This window comes from Mirounga angustirostris, unplaced genomic scaffold (genome assembly GCF_029215605.1).
Source record: "Mirounga angustirostris isolate CCGP_5_RB_7025 unplaced genomic scaffold, mMirAng1.0.hap1 SCAF_9, whole genome shotgun sequence".
In the NCBI taxonomy this organism is placed as follows: Eukaryota; Metazoa; Chordata; class Mammalia; order Carnivora; family Phocidae; genus Mirounga; species Mirounga angustirostris.
The window spans coordinates 52,504,541-52,531,605 of record NW_026991717.1 but is presented as its reverse complement, the minus strand read 5'-3'; the positions used below and the strand labels follow the sequence as shown (position 1 = coordinate 52,531,605).

Genomic DNA, 27,065 nt, shown 5'->3' with positions numbered 1-27,065 from the left:
TAGCTACTTTATTTGAGGTTTATAGTTAATTGTAGCTGGACATATCCCTAAATGATATAGGGGTTTAGTGTGTCTCCGATATAAAGGAGGCCCCTACGAAAGCACCGTGCACTCTAGATTCAGGTCATCTGCTTCTATCAAGTGATTTTCAAAGAAAGGCACCAGGTGCTAAACGACCTAGCATGAACCCCATGTTTTGTCTCCAAATAGATTTTAAAAGGGGTGGCACCAGATAGGAATGGTAGGAGCACAATGTATAGGGGTGACTGAGGGTACCATGGGGGAGGCTGTGCTCAGCAAAAGGGAGCTGCCACCCTCGGAGCTGAAAAATAAGCAGATAAAGCCATTTCCCCAAGCCTGGCCCTGAGCCCAAACTCTGCTGAGGACAAACCATCTGACGGTAAAGGGAAGCGGATCCCACCAAGAGTCATTTAAACTGGCTATTTAATTGCTCCCTCATAAAAATCACTGAGCCGTTTCTGAATTATGGTAGTGGTCAATAAATAAGTTTATTTACGATTGCTATTGCTCTTTTATGCCAATCGCACCGCATCCATTCAAAGGCTTCTTAAACAGCCTTAAATGAATGAAATGATTGGATTTGGTAAGCTCCTCTGCTTTTTTCCCCCCATCCGGTTCTCCACCCCCAAGGACAGGGGGCAGACTGGAAAAAATGAGGTTTTAACTCAGAGTCTGCTTCCTTGTAAAAGCAAAACTGAGCAAAGGCACAACAGTGATGGAGAAAGCTAAATGATGTAAAAACAAAACAGTTGACCCTAGGCCGCGCCCACAGAGGCTCGCAGCGCTGGCTACCGCCGACACCCCCTCCACCCGGCTCGGGCAGAAATGCGGTCGGTTCGCATCTTCCAAGCAGGTGATGGAGGGAACTGTCCCAAGATCCTTGGGAGGTGGGGGGGGGGGGTATGCGGGGCGGGGGGGAGAACAGAGGCCAGGGCCGGCGACCACCGGCGCCCCCGCCCAGAGGCGGAACGGCCTTCGCTAGCGGGCGGGGGCTCTGCAAGGTGTCCGGCGCCTCCGAGGGCCGCCAGGCTCGGGCGCCACAGCCGCGCAACCCGGGGCTCGGGGCCGCAATCCACGCCTCACCTGGCGCCCGGGAACCGGGGGCCCATCCTCGGCGCGGGCGCCGGCCTGGCTCCCGCCCCGGGCCCAGCCCCCACCCCAGCCGCGCTCCCTCGGGGGCCGGTCTGCTTTCCTCGGCCCGCCTCCCCGCGCGCAGCCCCCGCCCCGGCCCGCACTCACGCTCCACGTCGTGCAGCTTGGCCCGCTCTTCCTCCAGTTTGCCCTTGAGGCACTCGGCCTCGCTCTTCAGCGACGCCAGCGTCTGGTTCTCGTGCAGCCCGTCGGTTGCCATCTTCGCGCCGGGACGCGGCAGGGAGGGGAGCGGAGAGCGGGGACGCGGGTGAGCGGGCGACCGAGGCCTGGCCGGCGGGCGGGCGGGCGGGCGGGAGCGGCCCGCGGCGCAGCTCCAGCCGCCTTCTCCCCGGGCGCGGCCCCGCCCTCCGGCGCTGACGCGGGCAGCTGCGAGCCGGGCTGCGGAGGCCCGCTCCCCCTCTCGGCCCGCCGCGCCCGCGGACACCCGCGCCCCCCCCGCCCTGGCACCTGCCGCGCGAGCCTGGCGCTGTGCCCAGGGCGATGCCCTCGGTGGCGCTGCGGCGCACCCCACCCCGGAGAAGCAGGGAGCGTCGTGCCCATTTTACCGGTGGGAAAACCGAGGCTCGGAGGGTAACGTGACTTGCCGGAGGACGCGCACGTAGTGAAACACCAAACTGGGATTCCAACCCAGGACTGCCCGGCTTCTGCGAGTCGGTGAAGCCCCACTGACACGGCCTTACTACCCGCCCCTTCCCCGGCACCGATCTCCCCTCAGTGGGACTTGATAGGCGGCCCAGTGGCGGCTACCTGCAGAGTAGATGAGCGAGGAGTGGGCAACGAGGCCCAGCCGGCACCACTGATACGCTGATACCGGCCTGGTCCTGGGTAGCTCTGGTGCTCCCCCCACAACGAACTTAAATATACTTAAATATACAAAAATAAAACGAAATCTGGTTTCTGAGACGCTGTCAAGGCTTCGCAGCATTAGGAAGCGCACTCCCGGGTTTGCTTTCCCTCTCTTCACACAGTCCCTGGCCTGGGGTTAGCAAAGGAGGTGCTGGCAGGGTTGGAATTAGTACCCCGGGGTGTACTGAGCCCACACTCAGTGATCCCAGATGTGTCACTTCTGAGGCAGCTTCCTCCACCTTAGAATGAAAGGTTGCTAGGATTCTCTCAAGGACGCAAATTTAGTAACTTCATGGCAGGCTCAAGCATCTCTTTTCCCCGGGTCCCCTGCAGTGCCAGGCACTGTTCCAAGCACTTCATATTACTAAATCGCAAGTCACCCTGAATGGATACCGTTATCCCCATTTTACAAACGAGGACACCGAGGCCCAGGTTAAATGATTTGCTTGAGTCACACTCCCAGAAAGAGGCAAAGGCAGGATTTGGACCTAGGCAGTGTGGCTTCATTTGGCTACATGCCTCTGGACTTCAGTGTGGAGGACCCAACAGGTGGCTTCTCCCTTTCCCCCCATCCATGACCTGGCGTGTATGTGCGTGTGTGCAAAATGGGAAGGCGGATCAAGGTGACAAATTTCAGAGCAAACATTCCCAAGCAGGCTTTTGGGGGCCGCTCTCACCCCCCCACTCCCTGAGGAATCTGGCCTCTACTTGCTGTCCTGGGCAGCTCTTTATCAAAGAAAAGTTGGAAGTAATCTGTATTCATCTAGACATGGTGGTCTAGGAGGTTAGATTCTGAGCTCCTCAGTTTCCTTATCTGGAAAATCTACTTCAGAGGGCTGTTATGAGAATTAAGTCAGATAATGTGAGTGAACCTCTTAGCAGACTTCTCCATCACAGCAGATGCGTATTAACTACCAGCTAGCTCCCTTTTCCCTTGCCATCAATATAGGTTTATTCATCATTTATCCTCAGTATTTAGCATAATCACTGGTATATGGTAGGTATTCAGTTAATGTTAGTTTATTAAGTGAATATATAAAACAATATATAAAATATTAAAATAAAAACATATATAAAATATCAGTATATAAATATAAATGCTTTAGATTCAGGCAACTATTTATGAAAGTGAAAATATGACATCTGCTTCAGAGTTCGTAGAGCAAAAGTTTAAGAGCACAGTTTCCATCTACGTCATTCTGCCTGAGGATAAATCTTGGCTGTGTGGTGTGGCCTCCGGTAATTTACTTAACTTCTCTGTGTCTCAGGCTCTTTATCTGTAAATGGATAACACCTCCTCAGAAAGGCCTCACCAGGGCTGACCAAGCAGAGCATTCAGAGCTGGGCCTGACACAAACTATTTGCTCATTAAGCCTCCCTGATACACTCGAGCGATTCACATGAAGTAATTTCAGTGAGACACTAGGTCATGGGAGACACTTCTCACCAGGGTCACTCAGAAGGCCTAGCCAAACAGCATCCTCTCATCACTTCCTCAGTGATGCCTTGTGGCCCATCATGGGATGTGTGCCTGCTCGAGGTCTGCCTGTGTGTGATCTGGGCTGAGTGGATCTTCACGCTGGGGTGTGCCCTTCTCTGGAGGTTCTCTCTGTAAACAGATCCCAAACATCCTCCATTCTAGAGGCTCTACCATCCAGAGATAAGGCCATGTGACTTCTTAACAGATGGGAAAGTTTGCAAAGTGCCTTTCTGTACTTTGGTTTTAACTCCTTTTTCTAAGTAAGGAAGCCGGAGATCAGAAAAGTTGAGGTCTGCTACATTTCGGCAGGGGTGGAGGCACAGCGTTGCCCCTGTTCATGAAAAGGGCCCGCGGGGGCGGGGGGTGGGGCTTACACAATCGCAAACACCCAGGTGAAAATTAGCTGTCAGTCATTTGGATGTCTCCTCAGCCGCAGGAGCGTGTCTGAATATTTGGGAACCCCCAAGTGCTTGTGGAGATGGCCCGTGACAGTTTCCTGAAAAAGCTCTCCAAGCAGAGCCTCTGCCCTGGGGAGAATCTATGATGCTACAGGATGTGACCACAGGGACCCTGGGCTCCCAGTATCCACACAAGAAGTTGTTTTAAAAATAGAAGAGCTAAGATTAATAAATAGCACTGCTGCGGGATGGTAGGGCCACCGGAAAGCAGGCTTATTTTAAGAACTGAATGTCGTCAGTTCGATGATGTGCAGAGCCATGTTTAGAACACAGTGCGCTGCAGGTAGAAGCCCGTTACACTAAGTCTGAATCTTGTGACACCAGGACTATTGCGCTGTCCCAAAGCCTTTGTGTCTCTCTGGGCTGTTTACTTGCCATTTGCTTTACGAGAATAATTTTTTAAATGTAATTACTGTTAGGGGTTACAGTGGGACCAAGAGGCTGACTACTGCCTTTTCCTCTTCAGTTGGGTAAAATGTAAAAACCACCTTTCCTCTCTTTGATAGATGGTTTTAAATGTGTTGATAATCGGGGGTTTCCAATTGGGATTTTGGAGAAGAGTACTTTACCACTTTTGACCAGGTGGGGGCTCTGCTGAGCCATATTACTGAGCATGGCTTTGCAAATCCTCTCAGGGCTTCTGCCATGCTATGGGCATTTTGCTACAAAGATCTGAAAAGACCTGTGCATAGCCACCTCTAGTGAGGACTGATCTGTGTTCTTTGAAAAATGTAAGGATTTATACTCAGTCCCTAGCCCTCACTGAAATCTTAGGCCTAAGGAGCACGTTTCCTTGAACTTAATTTTGCTTACTACTGAGGCCCTGTAGGGTCCCGTCTTCAATAGAGCTGTTCCTAGGAAAAGCTGGACCAAGGCCTTGGAAGAGGCACTTCCAGGCTGTTTGTTTGCCAGAGTCCCTTTCAGCTGGGTTGCTTGCCAAGCAGACAGAAAGCAGAAGAAAAAAGCATTAGCCCTAAAAAAAGTAGTCATCGTTAAAACATTCATTGAGCAGGGCCGTGCTGGGTACTGTTTTAAATGCTTTATCAAATGAACTCATTGAATTCTCACAAAACCCTATGAGATAGATGCTATTATTCCTATTTTACATATGGGAAAACTGACCTCCTAAGTCAATTGAGATCTGTTGGCACCCCCACCAAGGAACATAACCAGGATTTGAACCCAGGAGGTCAGAGGGTCCACACCGTAAACCCCCACGCATACTGCCTCACTCAGTCCAAGTGTGCTGAAGATGTCTGTGTGTGTAAAGTGATTCTATGGTAACTCATCTGTCCCAGGTCCCTGACATTAGACATCATTTTAAAACAAGATAACCACTTTAATTTTTTTGAAGTGGCACTTACAATTTCTGCACACATTGAACAGTAGCTGAGCTGTTGAGATTTCTTGAAAACTGGTCTCAGAGCCCGTTGTTTGAAACATTTGTCACAGGAGCCAAATACATTAACGAGAAAGGTCTGATCACACATTTTTCATCCAAAATGAAGCTGAAAAAGAGAGAGAGAGAGAGAAAGGGAAGTTTGTGCACGAGAAAAGCCAACAGAAATAGCTTTTTAAAACTTCATCTTCCTTTGATCACGATGGTTGCTCAGACTTCTACATGTGGGATAAAGTATACGCAGTTAATTTACAACCTTTGATTTATTACAACATGCTGGGTCAACACCACCTCGTTTATTTAATCAGTAAGAAAGCATCAGACAATAGGTTTTCTGGGGTTACCATTTAACTGGCTGTTTTGGCAGCTTACAGACAGGGACACAATTGATCTTTGCGGCACAGTATTAATCCTGTGGGGCTCCGCAGTGGAAAGCGTCTTTGTAATGGATGCTATAATTTAAAACTTAAAAAAAAAAAAAATTCCTCCTCTAAGGGTAAACTTTTGGAGTAAAGACGAGAGTCAGAAAATGGTAGAGCCTGATCTCAACCAATACCATAAGGCTGAGTAAACGTAGTATTGGTTCTCTGCAAGGGACACATCCTGTTTATTAAACATTTGACAGCCACAGACCCAGGGTCCCTGTCTGTCCATCCAGAAGTCAACAGACAGGCCCAGGCCACTGAAGGGAGGGCAAACGTACACAAGCAAAACCATCTGGTGCCTAAGGGTGCTGGCTCTGGCTGACCAGATCCTGGCCCCACTACTTAAGCAGGTTACTTGAGCTTCTCTGAATCTTTGCTAATCAATCAAATGGGGATCTTAACATCTACTGTCACAGGGTCATCAGGGGAATTATGAAAGACAGTGCATAAAGCTTGGCTCAAGGCTGGAATACAGTGAGTACTCCACAGACAGCAGCAGTGGGAAGGCGGGGGGCGGGATGAGGCTGGAGATGTGGAAAAAGCAGAAGTGAGCCTATGGCCACACTTCAGGCAGAATGTGATGAAGGCCTCACATAAAGCAATGGTGTAGGATGGATTTGGACCATGCTTACGAAGAAGGAGCTAGACTTGGTGACATGCAGGGACAAGGAGGGAGAGAGGTCTGTGAAGACTCCTGGGTTTCTGTTTGGGAGGCTAGGCATTGTGGTGTCACTGTTGGAGATGAGGACAAGGAGGTTAAGGGGGGCAGGGGGCAGCCATCATAGCCGAGTGGGCCACATCAAGTTTCAAAGAAATGACCCCCTGAGTATAAAGAGATTTGGGGGCACTGGTCTGAACATTTCAACAGAGCCAAATTTGAGAGGAACGTATTTGTAGGGCTGGTGGCAGTGGGGACACCTCAAAGGGGGAATGTCTACCATGCAGAGGTCACCATGGGACTGGAGAACGAATGGGGAGAATGAATTGGGTTGAACTCCTACAACAAAGGGGCAGTTGATAGTAGTTCTTGAGATCTCTAAGTGTCAGAGAAGTAGAGGACAGTCCCTTAAGGATGAGAGATCAGAAGGGAACCAGCTACTGACCACCACGGAGTGCTTGGCCCTGACTGCTCACAGCCATCCCAGGAAGGAAGCAGATATCGGTGTCATAGCTGAAGAGATACCTCAGGATTAAATAAGATCAAGGTCAGCAGTGGAGCCCAAATCTGTATGTAGTGGGACTCCACAACCCCTCTGGTGAAGCTAGCACAATCAGGTTTCTCTGCCTTTTCATAAAACATGAGTTAAAGAAAGCAAAAGGGCCTGCCCACTGGAGCCTAGCCTTTGGCGAGGACCCGGTAATGTTGTCCCCCACTGCCCATGCCTGCCAGGTACAAGGTCATGCTGAGGGCTCTAAGTAATAGCATTAGGAAGGTAAGCCATGGGTTTTTCAGCAAGGGAGCAACGTCATTCAAGTGGATTATTCCAGCATTTGCGCTTCTAGAAGTAGGTCAGAGAGAGAATGTACAGCAGGAAAATCAACTAGGGTAAGAGATTGTTATCATGTTCTGGGGAAGAGGAAATGAGCTCTGGACAGAGGGGCAGCTGGGGGAATGGAAGGTGAAAGGAACCGTGGGGACCAAGTGGAGAAGGGATACCAGGATGGCCAGGAGTTGCGGGAGAGCAAGGAAAAGGGAATATTCCAAAGGCCAATATTCCAAATCTGGAGAGAGGCACTGTTCTCCTTCCCAGACTGAATTTTAAACTTTTTCAAATGATAAGGCTGTACATGTTTATTATAACTGGAAACAGAAGGACATGAAGAAGGAAAATTAATCACCTACATGCCCTATAATAACAGAGATTGCTGTTAACATTTTATGTTTTCTTCTAGTGTTTTCATAAGCATGTTTATACTTTTTAAAAAATCAGAATTGTATGCAATATATAATTTTGAACTTTAGTTTTTTGCTTACTAGTGTTTTTGTCTACACGTGCCATTGCATATTCTTAGAAAACATCATTTTCTAATGGAGACCACAAGTTTTGAGACATAACAACCTTAAATTGCTTCACATGGCTAGTATTTTAGATCTGATTGGTTAAGCATGGGCAAGCTACAAACTAAACTGAGCTATTACAGTATTTAAAACTAGAAATATTATACATGGGCATTTTAGAGTCTGGAAAAATCAAAAAGGCATAAGGAAGAAAATAATCACCTATAACTCCACTGCCCAGAGAGACTCGTGGTCCACATTTTGGCATATGCAAGAGTAGATTTTATATTTTTTATATACTGATGTTTTTCATTAAGCATTTATATCATGGCCAAATTTAATTGTAGTACATTCTACTATCCTTATTGTCAATAATCCTTTTTATGATGAGGGAACTTTTAACAGCTAGGACAAATGCTTCAGTGAGCATTTTGACAAGATAAAAATGTCCCATTTTAACAAGGCTTGACATGAAGTTTTCTGAGTAGTCCATAGAATTTCTCAGACCTTCCCCTACCCCAAGCCAAGCACAAAATTTCTTTGCAGTGTTTAACCTAAATATATAAATTAAAAATTACCAAAAAACCCACCACTCCATATTTATTTTTAAAAGTACAGACCAAAGATAGAAAGTCAAAAGTGTAAGTCCCTCCTACTTGCTCTGCATTCTCTCCTCATATTTAGATTTGATGCATATTCTTCCAGACTTTTCTGACACCATAGATGCGTGTGAGTTACACAAATAAGGCTGTTAGCTATTTGCTTTATTTCACCTAATTTGAATCTGTTAGTACTTACAGATCTGTTTTTTGGTAATAGCTTTAGTATCACTCTATATCATGCAGGATCATGATTTATTAAACCAACCTCTTATTATTGGATATATAGGGTATCTCCAGTTTTTACTTTTAGAGTAATGCTTCACTGACCCAATTGAAAATGGGCAAAACAACCCCACATGCTTTGCTGCTGGGAATGTAAAATGGTGCAGCTGCTGGGGAAGACTGTTTGGCAGTTACTTAAAAAGTTGAAGAGAGTGTCACCGTCTGACCCAGAAAATCCACTCCTAGGTACACATGCCCATGATAACTGAAAATGCATGCTCACATGAAAATTAGTACATGAATGTTTGTAGCAGCATTTAAGCCCAAAGTGGAAACAACTCAAATCCATCAACTGATAAATGGATAAACAAAATGTGGTATATCCATATAGTAGAATGTTATTTGGCAATAAAAAAGAATGAAATTCTGATCCATGCTACAACATGGATGAACCTTGAACACATTATGCTAAGTGAAATAAGCTAGACACAAAAGGTCAGTAATTGTGACTCCATTTATATGCAAATCCATACAGACGGAAGGTAGATTAGAGGTTGCCAGTAAGCAAGAGGAGGGGAGAATGGAGAGTGATTGCTTAATGTGTATGGGGTTTCTTGTCTGGGGTGATGGAAATGCTGTAGAATTAGATAATGCACATCACTGTTTATATACTAAACACCACTGAAATGTATGCTTTAAAATGCTGAGTTTTGGGGCACCTGGGTGGCTCAGTCAGTTAAGCATCTGACTCTTGATTTTAGCTCAGGTCATGATGTCAGGGTCATGGGATTGAGCCCCACATCAGCCTCCGTGCTCAGTGGGGAGTCTGCTTGGGACTCTCTGTCCCTCTCCTTCTGACCTTCCCCACTGTGTGCTCTCTCTCTCAATCTCTCTCTCTAAAATAAATAAATAAAATGCTGGGTTTTATGTTATGTGCATCATCTCATTAAAAATTATTTTTTAAATACAAGACTTTGAACAGACACTTCACAAATGCAGACATTCATATGCTCAATAAACGTATAGTGCTCAGTATCATTAGTCATCAAAGAAATGCAAATGAGAACCACGCTGCGATACCACAACTTATCCACTGGAATACCTAAAATTTAAAAGACTGACAATTTGAAGTATGGGCAAGGTGTGGAGAACTGGACCCCTTTCCTTGTTTGTGGGAGTATAAATTGGTATGACCACTTTGGTGGACCTACTAAAGCTAAACATATATATAACCTGTGAGCTGGCAGCTCTATTCTTGGATATATACTTATCAGAAACAAATACTTATATCCTCAAAAAAAAAAAAAAAAGAATTTCATAGCAGCTTTATTCATAATGGCTCCAAACTGGAAAAACCCAAACGTTCATCAACAGACTAGATAACTTGTGATGTACAATAAAAAAGAATAAACTTTTGATGCACATAACAATGTGGGTATATCTCACAGACTTATGACCATATAATGTTTATATCAAAACCTCTTCCTATTCCTGGAGCACCTGGGTGGCTCAGTCAGTTACTCAACCAACTCTTGATTTTGGCTTGGGACATGGTCTCAGTGTCCTGGGATCCAACCCCATGAAGGACTCCAAGCTCAGCGCGGGGGGACGTGGAGGGGTGGGTCTGCTTGGGATTCTCTCTCTACTCCTCCCCGCCGCACCCCTCCCCGTGGCTCATGTGCACAGCTGTGCTCTGGCTCTAAAATGAATATTTTAAAAAGGTTTTTTAAAAGATTTTATTTATTTGACAGAAAGAGAGAGAGAGAGCGAGCACAAGCAGTGGGAGCGGCAGGCAGAGGGAGAGGGTGAGCCGAGAGCCTGATGTGGGACTTGATCCCAGGACCCCAAGATCATGACCTGAACCAAAGGCAGATGCTTAACCAACTGAGCCACCCAGGCACCCTAAAATGAATAAATCTTAAAAAAAAAAAAACCCTCTTCTTATTCCATAAGCTGCATTCTGAGGCTTATGTTGACATGTAAAGTGTTACCTGGATCAATTTTTTAAAACGGATTATATGACTTTACAGATGCCTAATTTTTTCCCCCTGATGCCAACACTAAATATATTTTTAAAACAAAACACCTTCCTATTATTTCAAAAGAAACACATGTGGGTTGTAGAACAGTTAGAACGTGCAGCTTAACCACCACCGCCGCCCTTCACCTGTGCTCCCTCCTCACAGAATGCCCAGTTAACAACTTGGTGTGTGCACATAGAACACTTATCTGAGCATGCAGGAAAACCTGAGTATGCTAATATACTGTTAGCACATACATACCTTCCAGAGAGTCAACACTCGGAGCGACAAGCTGAGAAGTCAGAGCTGCAGCTCCAAGGTGAAGGTGCGAGAGCAGAAGCTGGACCTCTAATCTCCTTATCTGGGCATCGCAGCTCAGAGGCTTTGTCCCTTCCCATGGGCACTCACTGCCGACGGCGACCTTTTGCCCATCTACAGCAGATGCCCTCGGAACTTCTGTTGACCTGTTTCTTGAGCTCATTTCTCTGTTCTCTGCAGGAGTCAGCCTTGGCAGGCTGGACCCTCATGAATCCATGCTCTGCTCCACTGAGCAAACCTGACGTTCACCCCTGTTATCAGCAACTTCCACCTGCTCAGTCCTCGTCCCACCAGCACCTCTTCATTTTGGCCATTCTTCTCACCTTCAGCTTTGTGATTTTTTTTTTTTTTTGGAGATTTTATTTATTTATTTGACAGAGAGAGACACAGCGAGAGAGGGAACACAAGCAGGGGGAGTGGGAGAGGGAGAAGCAGGCTTCCTGCTGAGCAAGGAGCCCGATGCGGGGCGTGATCCCAGGACCCTGGGATCATGACCTGAGCCAAAGGCAGACGCTTAATGACTGAGCCACCCAGGCGCCCCTCACCTTCAGCTTTGTGGGATGGATCGAGATGTGGGAGGCGTGCTCCTACCTCTTCTCCATGCATACATTTCTCAGCCTCTGCAGGCCCCCTTGTCTTGTTCCCAGACAAGATCTGCTCCTTCCCAAGGCTGACCAAGCCCCACACCCCCAATCCTGCTGCCTCTAATAGGACCTTACTCCTGCAGCTCTGTCCCATCTTGCCAACATCAAGATGAGCACGGGGATGAAGGAGGACCTGCTCTCCAAGAGTTCACAGGGTAGCAAAGGAGATAGGCGATGTCACCAGCTGATAGCCCAGGGTGAGTGTTGTAAAACAGGCATGAACCCTGACATATGGGACCCGGAAAGGAAGGGTGATGGGGAGCAGAGAAAGGGCACAGAGAAGGCCACGGATGCCGATCAGAAACCCAGCCAAGTCTCTGTCAACGGCCCCTCATTCTCTCACCATCTAGGAGCCCATGGAGACACAGCCTGAGGCAGGACTTAGGGCATATTTACTTCCCCTCTAAAAATGTTTATATATATTTTAAGAGATATTATGAATCTATAAAGATTCCAGCATCTTTTAAGTAGACAATCCTTAAAGAAAGGCATAAACCTTGTGCACTTAAGAAAAATGTAGTCTCCTGGCAATTAAAAGAACCTGACCCAGGGCACCTGGTGGCTCAGTCACTTAAATGTTCAACTCTTGATCTCAGCTCAGGTCTTGATCTCAGGGTTGTGAGTTTGGGCCACATGCTGGGTGTGGAACCTACAAAAAGAAAGAAAAGAAAGAAAAGAAGGAAAGGAAGGAAGGAAGGAAAGAAAGGGAAGAAAGAAAGAGAGGGAGGGAGGGGGAGGGAGAGAGAGAGAGAGAGAAAGAAAGAAAGAAAGAAAGAAAGAAAGAAAGAAAGAAAGAAAGAAAGAAACTGACCCAATTCATTTGGTAATTTATTTTATTGATTAAAATATTTAAAAGTTCTACTTTTCATTTTTTTCTATATAATGTATCTAAGTGAACTAAATCATTTATAATATGAAAAGACACCATTACATATTAGCAGGGTGACACTGCTTCATCCTCATGTATTATTTCCACTCCTAAGATGCACGGCTGTTTTACAGTCACAGCTACTGCCCGTGAGTCTGTCAGAAGCAGAGGACCGGCCGGCTGGGATGCTGGGACGGTGCAGAGAAGTCCTGGGGCCTCTGGCCACAGTGTCAAATGACACGGTGTGCTCTGAAAGGAAGGAAAGAGGTTTGGGGGAAGGGGGGTGGACAAGGGAGAGTCCATTTCCATAAAACTTGGGAAACACTGGTTTCTCAGAATGAGGAACTGATATAATTCCCCAGGTATTTTTATGGGAAAATTTAAGAACATATTTGAATGCTAAAAAGATAGAGAAAATAATTTAAGTTGCCTTTTAAACTTAGTTTTTAAAGACGTTGTTGTATGAACAGTGAAAAATATGGCAAGTGTGTTGGTTGATTAAATTTAAAGAAATGTTCTTTCAGAAGAGATGACAATTTGGCAATTTGGCATGGCAATTAATTTTAATAACATTTGTTTTAGAATATATGTACATAAAATACTTCATATAATTCATTTCAGATGGAAGATTCTCTTAAAAACTAGAGGGGTCTGAAATTATCAATATTTTTTCATGCAGGAGCATTTTTAGTAAAAAGTCAGTGAACCCTAGCCCACCCACCCGGGGCAGGAGGCATGGGGTCAGAGGACTTTTGACACAACCTTGTGGCCAAACGGGATTATTTCCTGGAAGACTCAACCCTGGAACATACTGGTGGCTTCATAAATGTACCTGGGCTTCACACACACGTTAGAAAACTTAGGAGACACTGTGTTCCCGGATCCTACTGCCTCTGGGGGGAGCCCTGTCACAAGACAGCTCTAGATAAGAGGCACCTGGAGGAAAATACGGGCCTTCCAGGAATCCCAGTAAAAGCTGGCTGTGATTCTGAAGGTAGACATGGACTTTCCAACCTCAGCTAGTGTGTAACTCTTAGGAAACGACAGTTGCAACATGTGGCCCATCTTGGCGGATTCTTATGTTCTTCCTTACATCTTGTTCCAAAGCATTTCCAGTTCCAATGAATAAAGCACACTCCTCATATTTGATCTTCATTTAGCTTCTGAGGGAAAAGTACACTTACTCTCTTTTCTCCTGCTATAATCTATTGAGAAAGCCTAGCTTGAAACTGCTGGGGATCTGAATCATTTCCAAAGCATGTGGAGAGGGGGTAAAAGGGAAGGTAACTTGAAAGAGATATTTTGTATCCAACATCAGCTGTGATGAATCCTCCCGGCTATTTAAGAGAGCCTGAAATTAAAACCAGAGAAAAATGAATAAGGAAACCAGTGCATTCTGCTTTATGACTAACTAGAAGTCTAGGGTAAGGAAAACACAACTCCACCTTCACTGAAAAGCTCCTTTCAAAATCATGTAAGAGAACACACAAAAGAGCCCTTTAACAACACAATCCCGTGGTGAAATGCTCTCTGCAGGATTTCCAGTCAGCTCTCATGAATATTTACTTACATGCTCTGTTTCACCTCAGAAGTTAATTTCCCATGGGATGGACTGACTGTAAGTGGATCTGTTTTCTATTCTTATCCATTCTTGTAGCATAATTCTAAGCCCCAACATGAGTGGATCTGAAGTATTAAACCTTTCTAGCCGTTATCCTTTTTAGTTCAGTAGTTTGTAAACTTTTTTGCCTCAAGACCCCTTTATACTCTTTAAAGATTATTGAAGACCCCAAAGAGCTTTTGTGTATGTGGGTATAACTATTGATATTTACCATATTAGTAATTAAAACAATAATTTAAAATATTAATTTATTAAAATAACAAGAACAAACCCAATGCATGTAAACACTTATTGAAAAATAACTATTTTTGAAAACAAAAAAATATTGGTAGGAAGTGGTATTGTTTTATATTTTTATAAATCTTTTTAATGTCTGACTTAGTATGACCAGTGGAATCTCATATCCACTTCTGCATTCAACCTATGGTGATATGTTATTTTGGTTGAAGTATAGGAAGAAAAGTCTGCTTCACACATACATATTTGGAAAAAGGAAGACTTTGCAGAACCCCTGAAAGGGTCTCAAGGACCCACAGGATCCTTGAACCAAACTTTGAGAATTGATGCCTGAGTTGATTGGAGAAGAAACTTTAGGGATTAAAATAAGAAAAATGGGTACACATTTTCCATTCCGCCTCTGCTCCCTTGCACAGTACTGATACGAAGACTGATAATAAACAAGACATGCTGAAGAAACACAGCAGGTGAATCACGGTTTTGGTGTTTTCATTCCCTTCCCACCGAGCCTAAAATGGGTTCTGGGGGCATCTGGGTGGTTCAGTCGGTTGAACGTCTGCCTTCGGCTCAGGTCATGATCTCAGGGTCCTGGGACAGAGCCCCTCTCCCTGCTCAGTGGGGAGTCTGCTTCTCCCTCTCCCTCTGCTGCTCCCCCTGCTTGTGCTCTCTGTTTCTCTCAAATAAATAAATAAAATCTTTTAAAATTTAAAAAAATTAAAAAAATAAAATGGGTATTTGACAGGGAAAATTCCTGCTGCTTTTGCTAAGTGCCTTTCATTTGGTAAATGTGCTTTAATCTTAGATTTCCTAACATTAATTCAATATTCAGTATTCAATCATTCAATTATTCAAGCATTTATTCATTCATTCATTTCAAGTAGGCTCCATGCCCAGTGTGGAGCCCAACATGGGGCCTGAACTCATAACTCTGAGATCAAGAGTCTGACACTTAACTGACTGAGCCACCCAGGGGTCCCCTCAATTTCTTACACTGAAAATTGAAAGGTACATCCTTAAGGATCTTACCTGTACTTTGCGAACGAAGGATGGAGTCACTCTTTTCTCAAAGTCATCTATAGGTGTGTATGAATTAAGGATCTTTATGATCTGCAAACAGCACATAAGATGGTGTTAGACCATGAAAAACGACAAGTCCGTCCATGAAATAACGAATCTGATGGTTTGGGAACTATTGGGAACCACATGCAGTTCTTTGATACTGTAAATGTGGCTCTAGGAACCATGTGCTCCGGCCTCCTTCCTCACGCCCTCCCCTCCCCCCATACATACACATCTGTGAGTTCAGTGGGCAGGGAATGTATCATATGCACTTCTGTGTTAAGTCCTAAGTTAGTATTAAATAAATGCTTATTAGCTAAGAGGGTGGTCCTTGGGAGATATGTGTGCACCCCAAAGAGCACACAGAGATTCAGACACACCCTATGGCTGGCTAAGCCAGAAAGGGCGACACCAATGACATGATCTGTTGGTAAAGATCAGGGACACACGCAGCAAGCCTGATCACCTGCACAGCAGACAGTGAGGTACAGCATTCATAGATCTCCTTCGCATCGCTGTCTGTGGTCTTCTTGACCTGAAGCAACCAGGCTGCCTGAGAGAGAGGTTCCAAGGTTTCCTTGGCCAAGCTGTTCTGCAAATTCTTATCTTTAAGCCATTCTTCTAAGTAGCTGATGTTGCATCTGGAGTAAAAGCCAGAGAAACAGAGAACAGTGGGTGAACCATTGAGAACACTTCAGGGGAGGGTGCTGAATCCCCCAGTGTGTCCTGAGAGGGTACCCAAGTCCACTGAGAGCCTTAGGACCATGGTCCAGCAGTTTCTTCATTTGTAACATGAGGGGTTGGACCAAATGATCAGCTCTCATGATCCAGGATTCTAAGGATCTTGATGGTCTGGGGTGAGGGGCCATATCAGCCATTAACTTTGGGGAAAATCTGAGCAAAAAGCAGCGACTGCAATAATTTATAAAGTGACCTATTAAAATACCCTTAATAATGGATTTGAAAATCTACTAAAGGAAAAAATCATAGTGATATTTGAAGACCTTACGTTGGTATAAAAAACTGATTTCTTTTCCTATATTGGCAGAAAATTTTCAATTGGTAGAAGGGTTTCATTCAGTCCACTGGGGTTTTTATTCTTGTTTCTGTCATTAATTATCATAAGTTTATAAGGTAAGAAGCATGGGTTGTAGGCCCACCAATCCATTGTGTGAGCTTGGAAAGTTACTCAACCTCTCTGGGTAAATGAGAGTGTTGAGAACCCTCATATATTTCTAGTGGGAATATAAAATGGTAGAGCTGCTAAGGAAAACAGGTTGGTGGTTCCTCAAAGTGTTAAACATAAACTGCCATATGATCCAGCAATTCCACTTTTAGATATATACTCAAGAGAACTGAAAACATGTCCACATAAAAAATTGTGAACAAATGTTCACTGCAGCATTACTAATAGCCAAAAAATGAAAACGACCCAAAATGTCCACCAACTAATGGATACACAAATTGTGGTATGTCCATACAGTGGGATATTATTCAGCAACAAAAAGGAAGGAGGTACTGATACATGCTACCACATGGATGAATTGTGAAAACATGATGTTAAGTGAAAGAAGCCAGTCACAAAAGACAACACATTTTATGATTCCATTTATAAAAGTATCCAGAACAGGCAAACCTATAGAGAAAGAAAATATATTTGTGGTTGCCTAGCCTGAGGAAGAGGGGACTGTGAAGTTGGGATGTGGTAGTGGATAAGAATGCTGCTGCTGGGGCGCCTGGGTGGCTCAGTCGTTAAGCAGCTGCCTTTAGCTCAGGTCATGATCCCAGGGTCCTGGGATCGAGCCCCACATCGGGCTCCCTGCTCGGCGGGAAGCCTGCTTCTCCCTCTCCCACTCCCCCTGCTTGTGCACGCTCTCTTGCTCTGTCTCTCTCTGTCAAATAAATAAATAAAATCTTTAAAAAAAAACAAAAAGAATGCTGCTGCTGGGGCGCCTGGGTGGCTCAGTCGTTAAGCAGCTGCCTTTAGCTCAGGTCATGATCCCAGGGTCCTGGGATCGAGCCCCGCATCGGGCTCCCTGCTCGGCGGGAAGCCTGCTTCTCCCTCTCCCACTCCCCCTGCTTGTGTTCCCTCTCTCGTTGTGTCTCTCTCTGTCAAATAAATAAATAAAATCTTAAAAAAAAAAAAAGAATGCTGCTGCTAATGGGTATAAGATTTCTTTTTGGAGTGATGGAAATGTTTTAAAATTACATTATGGTGATGTTTGCACAACTCTGCAACTATACCAAAACCCTTTGAACTATATGGATATAGTTTACAGAATGGATAAACTTTACAGCATGTAAATTATCTATCAATGAAGCTGTTTTTAAAAATTGAGTGTTGGGGGCACCTGGCTGGCTCAGTTGGAGGAGCATGCGACTCTTGATCTTGGGGTCATATAATCCAGCAATTCCACTACCAGGTATTTACCCAAAGACAATGAAAACACTAATTCAAAAAGATATACACCCCTATGTTTATTGTAGCATTATTTGTAAGTCTCACAGTATAATATTAGAAGTGTCCGGGATATAATTCAAAATTACTTGGCATATGAAGAACCAGGAAAATCTCAATTTTTATCAAACAAGACAATCAACAGATGTCAACTCTGAGATGACATAGAGACTTTAAAGAAGCTATCATAAAAATGCTCCAAAAAGTAAAGACAAACTATCTTGAAATAAATGAAAAGATAGAAAGTTTCAGAAAAGAAAAAGACGATACAAAGAAAAACCAAACAAAAACTTTAGAACTGAAAAATATAATAACAAAAATAAAAGAATTCTTTTAATGGGCTCAACAGCAGAATAGAGATGTCAGAGGAAACAGTCAAGAGAGATGATTCAATCTAAAGAATACAGAGGGAAAATAAACTAAAATAAACAGAACTTTATGGACCCATGGAACCATAATGAAAGGTTTAGCATTTGTGTTATTGAAGTTCCAGAGGAAAGGAGAAATTATGATGCAGACAAATATTTGTAGAAATCACTGAAAAGTTCCCAGATTTAGTGAGATGTACAAGCTTACAGATTCAAAAAGCTCAGGGAATCTCAAAGCGGTTAAACTCAAAGAAATCCACACCAAGACACATCCTAATTAAACTGTGGAAAATCAAAGGCAAAAATAAAATCTTGAACGCAATCTGAGAAAAACTGTGCATTACTTGTGGGGAAACAATAATTCAAATAACCTTGCATTTCTTATCAAAAACCATGGAAAAATGTTTCACATTTTTAAAGTGATGAGAAAATGGAATGTCAACCCAAATTCTATATCCCACAAAAATATACTTCAGGAATGAAGGTGAAATGAAGACATTTTCAGATGAAAGAAAACTAAGTATTTCCAGTAAACCTGCTGTACAAGGACTACTGAAAGCATTTCTTCAGGCAGAAAGGAAATGATATCAAAATGAGATTTGGGGGTAAAAACAAGACTTGGAATATTAGGAATGAAGGAGTAACAGAAATGGGGTAAATATGTGGGTAAATGTAATAGACAATTCTTCTATTGAGTTTCTTAAAATATGTTAGATGATTTAAAATGAAAATTATAACATTATGTGGCAGAGTTTTTGATGTCTGTAGATATCATACATAAGACAACTATAACGTAAAGGGGGAAGGGGCCTATATGGTGGTAAGCTTCTTACATTCCACTCGACATGGTTAAGATAATGATTCTAAATAGACTAAAAGGGGCACCTGGGTGGCTAGTCAGTTAAGTGTCCGACTCTATTTCAGCTCAGGTCTTGATCTCAGGGTGGTGAATTCAAGCCCCATGTTGGGTATGGAGCCTACTTAAAAATAACTAACTAAATACACTGAAAAGTTAAGTATATATTCTATAATCCCTAGAACAACCACTAAAAAGATATATACAATGATGTGTAGTAAAAACACAGTAGATAAAATTTTGGTGGGGGGAGAGGGGCAAAGAGGGAGGGAGAAAGAGATACTCTCCATGCTCAGCACAGAGCTTGTCACAGGGCTCGATCTCACAACCCTGAGATCATGACCTGAGCTGAAATCAAGAGTTGGACATTTAACGGACTGAGCCACCCAGGTGCCCTCACAGTAGATAAATTTAAAAGGGGTACCAAAAAATGTTCAAAGAACCCAAAAGAAGGCAGAGAAAGGAGATCAGACAAATAAAAACCAGAAGGAACAAATAAAAAAGAATAAAATGGTAGACTTAAATCTAAACATATCAATAATTACATTAATTAAATGGTCTAAACACCCCAATTAAGAAGCACAGATTGTCAGACTGGTTTAAAAAAAGCAAAAAACCAAAGCAAGACCAAAATTTCTGTTGCCGCTACGAAAGTCACTTCAAACATGACACAGGTAGGTTAAAAGTAAAAGGATGAAAAAAGATACACTATGAAAACATTAATCCAAAGAAAAAGTAGGCTTTCGGACAAAGTAGATTTCAGAGCAGAGAAGATTACCATTACAGGGATAAAGAAGGAGCCTACATAATGTTAGGATGGTCAACTCACCAAGAAGACATAACAATTCTTCATGTATATGCACCTAACAACAGAGTTTCAAAATACACAAAGCAAAAACTGACTGAAAGAACATACAGGGTCTAATTGACATAGGACATTCCACCCAATGGCAGCAGAATATACATTTCAACTGCATGTGGAACATTCACAAGAACAGACCATATTCTGGGTCATAAAAGCAAATCTTCTTAAATTTATTTCATTTTATTTTTTTAAAAGATTTGATTTATTTATTTGACAGAGAGAGAGATAGCGAGAGCAGGAACACAAGCAGGGGGAGTGGGAGGGGGAGAAGCAGGCTTCCCGTCGAGCAGGGAGCCTGATGTGGGACTTAATCCCAGGACCCTGGGATCATGACCTGAGCTGAAGGCAGACACTTAACGACTGAGCCACCCAGGCGCCCCAAATCTTCTTAAATTTAAAAAGAACTGAGATGATACAAAGTTTTTCTAAATGTAAAAATATTTAGAAGTTTTTATTTAACAAATAAACCTGGGAATGTTTCAGGCAAAGTGGGATGGTTGGTGACTGGTGTCTTAATCTATGGTATATTAATCTATGGTATTTTTCAACCTGTACCTTGAGATTGTTTTTTTATTATGATAAAAGACACATATAAAATTTACCATCTTAACCTTTTTTAAGTGTACAGTATAAGAGGTAACTGTACGCACCACGTTATGTAACAGATCCCTAGAACTCTTTCATCTTGAAGACCTGAAACTCTGTATCTGTTGAACAACACTTCCCCCTTCCCCTCTCTCCTCAGCCCTGGGCAATAACCATTCTATCTTCTGTTTCCAAGAGTGTGACTGAAAGAATACATTATTTGATCAGATGGAATTAAACTAAAAGTCATGGAAAGGTAGCAAGAAAGTCTCTGAATACTTGGAAATGAAACCACATACTTCTTTTTTTTTTTTTTAAAGATTTTATTTATTTGAGAGAGAGAGCACACGAATGGTGGGGAGGAGCAGAGAGAGAGAGAGAAGCAGACTGCCTGCCGAGCAGGGAGCCCAACTCGGGGCTCGATTCCAGGACCTCAGAGATAATGACCTGAGTTGAAGGCAGACGCTTAACCAACTGAGCCACCCAGATGCCCCTGAAACAACATACTTCTAAATAATCCACGGGTCAAAGAGTAAGACTCCAAGGAAATTAGATACTATTTTCAATTCAACAAAAACGAAAATAAAACATCTAGAAATTTGTGGGATAAAGTTAGTGCTTGGAGAGAAGTTTATAGCATTAAATGCTTTAGAAAACAGAGGTCTCAAAGTCAATAACCAATGCTTCTACTTTAAGAAACTAGAAAAAGGACAGCAAAATAAATCCAAAGCAAGCAGAAGGAATGACAACAAAGATAGTAACAATTACTAGTTACTAGTCTTTAACCACTGAAGGAAGGCCCTGGGTTTGGGTGCCGAGCTAGCCTGCTGCACAGTGATGGAGTGGGGCGGGGGGGCGGGCATCCAACTGCAGACATTCCCAAGTTTCCAAGAGTCCTCTTGCACAACCCCCACCTAAGCAGTGCAGCTCATGCAGTGGGGGCAGCAGGCTGTGGCCCCAGACATTCCCAGCCGCCTCTGGGTATAAGCGGAGGTTTATGGGTTTTACCTGATCTGCATCCCTTTTCTGCAGGAGCACATGTCTTTGCGCAGGAAGAGGCTGTTCAGGGTGACCGCCCCGATCAAGAAGAAGAGCTGCTTCACGGCCTGCCTCACCAGCTCAGGGTCCAGGCCGTTCTGGCACATGGTGCTGTAGAAATAGCTCAGCTGCTGCAGGACGGAGGTCATCGTGTAGGCATCCGTGTCATCTATGCTAGATGACCGCTTCCGGAAGCCTGTGGGCTTCAGGCCAGAAATGCCTTGCAGGCTCTCGTACTCCAGCATGCCTGGCACTAGAGAGGAAAACACAAGCATTTCTTGCACACACAGGGGGGACAACCAGAGAACATTTTCCATTGCTCTCCTGGGTCTGTTCCAGGAAGCAGGATGTTTTCTGCAGGAGTTAGCAGTGGATGCAGCTGTGATAGGGGAAGCGGGAGGATTGAGGAGTGGGGAGCCCCGGATGGAGGAGGTGGACAGAGTGCAAGGCTGTTTACAACAGCTTGGAGTCCCTCTTCTTTCAACTTCACAGGAGAGGGAGCAGGTTACCATGATAACTCATGGTCTGGAACCACTTAAAGCCTGAAGGATTTAAATTTCAGAAAATTGTTAGAAACTATAGCGGGACTTTAAGATTTCAAAAACACTTAGTTACGACCTAGGATTAGCTATGTAAGTAGTAGCAGGTTTCCCTAGGCTTTCCTTTCAGGGTGAATCACGCTTACAGGCAGGAAACTATGAACCATGTGCTTTTATATAGGTCATGATTTCAAGCAATTAAAAAGAATTAAAAAGTAGACATTTACACAATTAAACTTTTCTGGTTTTAAAATTATATTCTTTGGAATCACATGCTTTATACTGGATTTATTTTTTTAAGGTCTCCGGGTGACCATAAATATTTTTTGGTCATCAATTCTTTTCTTACCTATTATTGGTTGAATGTTATTTTCCATAACAATAATGAACCGGTGATATATTCGTATAGCCACATCACTAAGAATCTGTCTGTATTCTGAAAGGTCAAAATTGTTCAAGCAGTTCTTATTCTGACGTGGACTATTGAGCTTCATGAATTCCTGAAAGTAATGTGAGCATATAAGTATTAGAATGATATAGACATGTAGGAAATTAAAACACTATCTCTATTAGGGACATTCCAATGAGCTCCTGTACTTTAAAGCCTAGTGTCTGATTTGTATGAAAGGAGCTCGCACGTTTGTGGTACTGCTTCTTCTCTATAACTAACTGTAGCCGTACTGCCTCCTCACCCTCTAAATATGTGCCCCCAGCACCTACAGAATACAGTGCAAAACAACTCCCACGGAAGCTCACCGAAAAAGCCTGCAAAGCACCAAAGGAAACAAACAGCTGCAAGAGGTCAGCAGATGCAATACATGAGATTCATGACTTCATGATTATAGAGCATAGATCAATATGAAATATTTAAAAATGTGTGCTATGGGCTAAATGTTTGTGATGCTCCCAAATTCATATGTTGGAGCCCTCCCTCCTCCAGTGTGGCTGTATTTGCCTGTGATCAGGTAATTCAGATCAAATGAGGTCCTAGTGTGAGGCCCTAATCTGATAGGGTTAGTGTCCCTTTAATAAGAGACACTAGGAAGCTCAATCTGTCTTCTTCCACACCCGTGCACCAGGGAAAGGCTGTGGGTGGGCACAACGAGAAGGCGGCCATCCACAAGCCAGGAAGAGAGCTCCCAGCAGGAACCAGCCGTGCTGGCACCTTGGTGTCAGACTTCGGGCCCCTAGACCTGTGAGAAAATACATTTCTGTGGTTTAAAAGACTTCTAGTCTGCGGTATTTTGTGATAACAGCCCAACCAGACTAATACAATATATTCAATGCGTTCAAAGAGATAAAAGAAAAAGAAAGCATTAAGAAGAGGATATAAGAAGAGGCAGATGTGAAAAAGAACCACTGAAATAGAAATGAAAATATAGCAATTAAAAACACACGCAGACAGGGAAAAGAATGCTCTATACCTGGCTGAGGGGTCAAAGAAAGGGTAAAAAAATAAGTGGTGCTGAATAATATCCTCTTCCATTAATGTCACACACATGTGAGTCTGTCTTAAATGGACTGGGCTGTACCCCCTGCTCCTTTTGGTATCCCTTTTAGACAGAGGTTGGATTTTCTTTATTTATTTCTCTTTTTGTTCTCTAGTACTAGTAGAGTTACTTTTATATCTTACTTTTCCCTCATTGGGACAATTGGCTATCCACACGGAAGAAGATATGAGATCATTATCTCACACATCGTGGGATAAATAATCACACCAATTCTGGATAGATAAAAGCATAATTGTGAGCTCTAAATTTGAATTACAGAAGTTCAGAAGTAAGTAAGAGAATAAGTTCATGATCTCAGGGCAGGGAGAATTTCCTGAAGATACTAAAACACACATCATAAAAGAATAGGATTGATATACCAAAATTCAGAAATTGTGTACAACAGACTCCATAAAGAAAATTACAAGACAAGCCATGGTTTATCCATGATACGTAAAGATCTCCTACAAATCAATAAGAAAAAAAAAAAAGGAAAACTGGTGTCTAGTAGGCAATTTGAACAGAAACCCAAATGACCAGTAAGCATGTGGAGTGATACCCTTTTTTTTTTTTAAGACTTATTTATTTTAGAGAGAGAGAGAGAACACGAGAGCAGGGGGAAGGGCAGAAGGAGAGAGTGAGAATTTCCAATAGAAACCCCACTGAGCATAGAGCCCTATGTGGGCTCAATCTCTTGACCCTGAGATCGTGACCTGAGTGGAAACCAAGAGTCGAACACTCAACAGATTGAGCCACCCAGGCGCCCCTATATTGAGTGATTCCTCATCTCATTAGCGATTAAGTAATGCAATTTAAGTCAACAAGGTATCATTTTATACCAATGAGATTGGTAAATAATTAAAATGTCTGTCAATATCAAGTGTTGGTGAAGGTATGATACTGGAAACTTCATACACCGCTGGTGGGACCATTAACAGTACAAACATTTGGGAGAGCCGTGAAAACCCTAAAAACTGCTTTGTTATTTTAGGTCAATGACATTTTGCTCCGTGAGTACTTGAAGGTGGAGAATTCCTTTATGATGTTAGCCCCTTGGGAGCAGAGCTGGAATGGCAAAGGACATACAGATTGTGGAGGAATGATCAGAATCCTGCAGAGAGAAGAGCTCTGAACAGTCATGTTGATCTAAAGGTTGGATTTTAGAGTCATAATACTAAAAACTTCAGATTTTTACAACCAGAAACAAACTTAAAACTCATCTAATCTACCTCATTGAGGTAGATTATTTTAAAATTATTTATTATTATTTTTAAGATTTATTTATCTTAAGGGGGGGTGGAGGGGCAGAGGGAGAGAGAGAAGCAGACTCCCAGATGAGCGGGACTCATTCCCAGGACCGTGGGATGATGACCCGAGCCGAAGGCAGACGCTTAACCGACTGAGCCACCCAGGCGCCCGCACCTCATTGATTTAAAACTCAAGGAAAACTGAGGCCTAGTATCATGCCCCAGGTCCCGGCCTCTTTCTAAGTCTTCTGACTATGACTTCTGTCCAACCAGTAATGTGAAGTTGGCCTCCGGGCTGAGAAGGAGACCAGGAAGCCATTTGGAGCAGAGGCTGCTCCTGGAGCTGGGGATGTCCCCAATCCCTGTGGTGAGCGCTGGCTCACAAGGAAGTTATAGACCAGCAGTCCGCACAGAACACAGAACAGGCAAGTGTCCCTACCTCTTCTCCACTGTACTGCTTCAGGCAGTTGAGGAAATGACACGTATTGGAAAGCCAAAAAGACAGCATCTCAAAGTCGTCTACGTGTTCCTTAAACAAAACAAAACAAAACAAAAAACCAAGGAAGACAAAGTTGGATTTGGTGACTACTGGTGCCTTTGAGCCCAGAACAGATGTATCTTACCAGTTTGGTCAGCTGGTGGCTTTTGATCAGATTGAATTCTTCTTTTATTCACCAAGACTTTGTTAAACTTACACTGTAGCGATAAGCTCTTAGTTTATTTAGCAGGTTCTGGTTTGCAAAGTATCTCTGTCTAGGTTATGTCACTTATGAAACTTGAAGCAGGCACTGCAGGATGCCTGGTAAAGGCAAGTCTGGGTCCTTGCTTTCCAGAGTTCACATTCTGACCGGGAAGAATGTCATTCGTAACATAACATACATAGGACACAATTAAATGGGTGGCTGAGCTCCTGCACATGGACATAGACTGGGCTACAAACGCTCAGAGGATGGAAGGATGCTGGTGAAAGATGGCAGCTGAGAAGGTCTCCTGAGACGGGGGAGAACGCTGTCCTTGAAGGAAAGGGCTGGAGGGACGAGAGCTCAGAATCGAGGACTCTGCTGGGGAGAACAGCCCCGCTTGTGGGGCAGCAGGAAGAGGGGTACTGTGGTCAGAGGTAAGAGGAAAACTGGGAGGGTCTTGGGATGTGAAGGACAAAGTGGGAGTGTTTCAGAAAGGCAGGCCTAATGCTTCCATCCATGAGAGGAGGATAAAAAATTAAGGGAAAACCATTGGATTTAGCAAGAGGAATTACTGGTCATCTTCTTGTGGAGTGACAGGAGCAGAAGCCGGATTGCAGGAACTGGGGGAGGCTGCTAGTGTAAGCACCTTGGCAGTTGGGGTGGGGGTGGGGGTGGAAGGAAAGGCGTAGAGACTACGGGGTATGTGGGCCAAGCGAGGGCTGCTTTAACGTGCTGTGTGCTGGAGCGGGGAGGGGCAGGTCCTGGCCACGCACAAAGGCAGAGGCCAGGGAGTCACCGGGGAAGCCGAGACGGGAAATGCTGGTGGGAAAGGATTTATACTCCTCATGCCGTGCATCTTTCAGTTTCTAAATATTTAAACATTCCAGAGCAGCAAGATGAGGCAAATACTGTGTGCCTATGGCCTGGGACACAATGCACGTGGGCCCTAAGAAAACCCATCTTATGCAATTACGGACAGGGCAAACATCAATCTCTGGGGGCCCCTTCCAAGAGCACTCTGGTGGCTCTCGTGAATACAGGGACCAGAAAGCACTGAACACCAGACAAATGTGAATTCTCTACTCCTAACTCCTGCTGAATAATGCATCCTCACAGCCGGGCATCTCACCCGCTGAGGGGGTAGGGGTGGTGGGGGTGGTGGCTACCAGGTTGTAGCCTTGGAGGTAAGGCTCTGAGGTCTATTTGCAGATCGTTAGCCTTGGGGATCCCTGACTGAACTTGTCTTTTCTGGACAGCCTGGCTTTCTTTCCCTGAGTGGGCCGCAGACTAGTCTGAGGAATCGTGTGGTTCTCCGAGGACTCGAGGTGAAGGACGGGCCAAGGATGAATCCTTACAATGCTCTTAAAGTAACCAAAATCCCAAGAGCCAATGTCAAGGGCAGTTCCTACCTTAACCACCTGCTTGATACCACTGATGATACTGCTCAGGAGGGACCGGAGCCTGCCGGCGTCATTTAGGGCGTCTGCGTAGCGCACACACATGAGCAGGATGTGAGCCGGCAGCCCTGGGATCATGTTCACCACCACGCCGCGAGGCTTCAAGT

General features: G+C 44.1%; 2 protein-coding genes and 1 long non-coding RNA gene across 3 annotated transcripts in view; 1 reads left to right on the top strand and 2 right to left on the bottom strand.

Annotated features, from left to right (window-relative positions):
- Positions 1-1,486, bottom strand: part of GNB5 (G protein subunit beta 5) — a 39,773-nt gene extending 38,287 nt beyond the window's left edge. The window contains exon 1 of the mRNA XM_045900062.3: positions 1,261-1,486. Within this exon, the coding sequence (XP_045756018.1) occupies positions 1,261-1,372 (112 nt within the window). The 5' untranslated portion in view covers positions 1,373-1,486. The remainder of the gene's footprint in view (positions 1-1,260) is intronic.
- On the top strand, positions 785-26,924 carry LOC135361578 (uncharacterized). Its single transcript, XR_010405018.1, has 4 exons — positions 785-874; positions 24,563-24,723; positions 25,652-25,935; positions 26,758-26,924. It is a non-coding gene; the product is annotated as an uncharacterized LOC135361578 (long non-coding RNA).
- The window catches only part of MYO5C (myosin VC), an 80,980-nt gene continuing 66,321 nt past the window's right edge, over positions 12,407-27,065 (bottom strand). Inside the window, exons 34-40 of the mRNA XM_045900061.3 lie at positions 26,911-27,065; positions 25,258-25,347; positions 22,431-22,581; positions 21,513-21,795; positions 15,839-16,013; positions 15,340-15,420; positions 12,407-13,806 (exon numbers count right to left, since the gene is read on the bottom strand). Of these exons, the coding sequence (XP_045756017.2) occupies positions 13,654-13,806; positions 15,340-15,420; positions 15,839-16,013; positions 21,513-21,795; positions 22,431-22,581; positions 25,258-25,347; positions 26,911-27,065 (1,088 nt within the window). The 3' untranslated portion in view covers positions 12,407-13,653. The remainder of the gene's footprint in view (positions 13,807-15,339; positions 15,421-15,838; positions 16,014-21,512; positions 21,796-22,430; positions 22,582-25,257; positions 25,348-26,910) is intronic.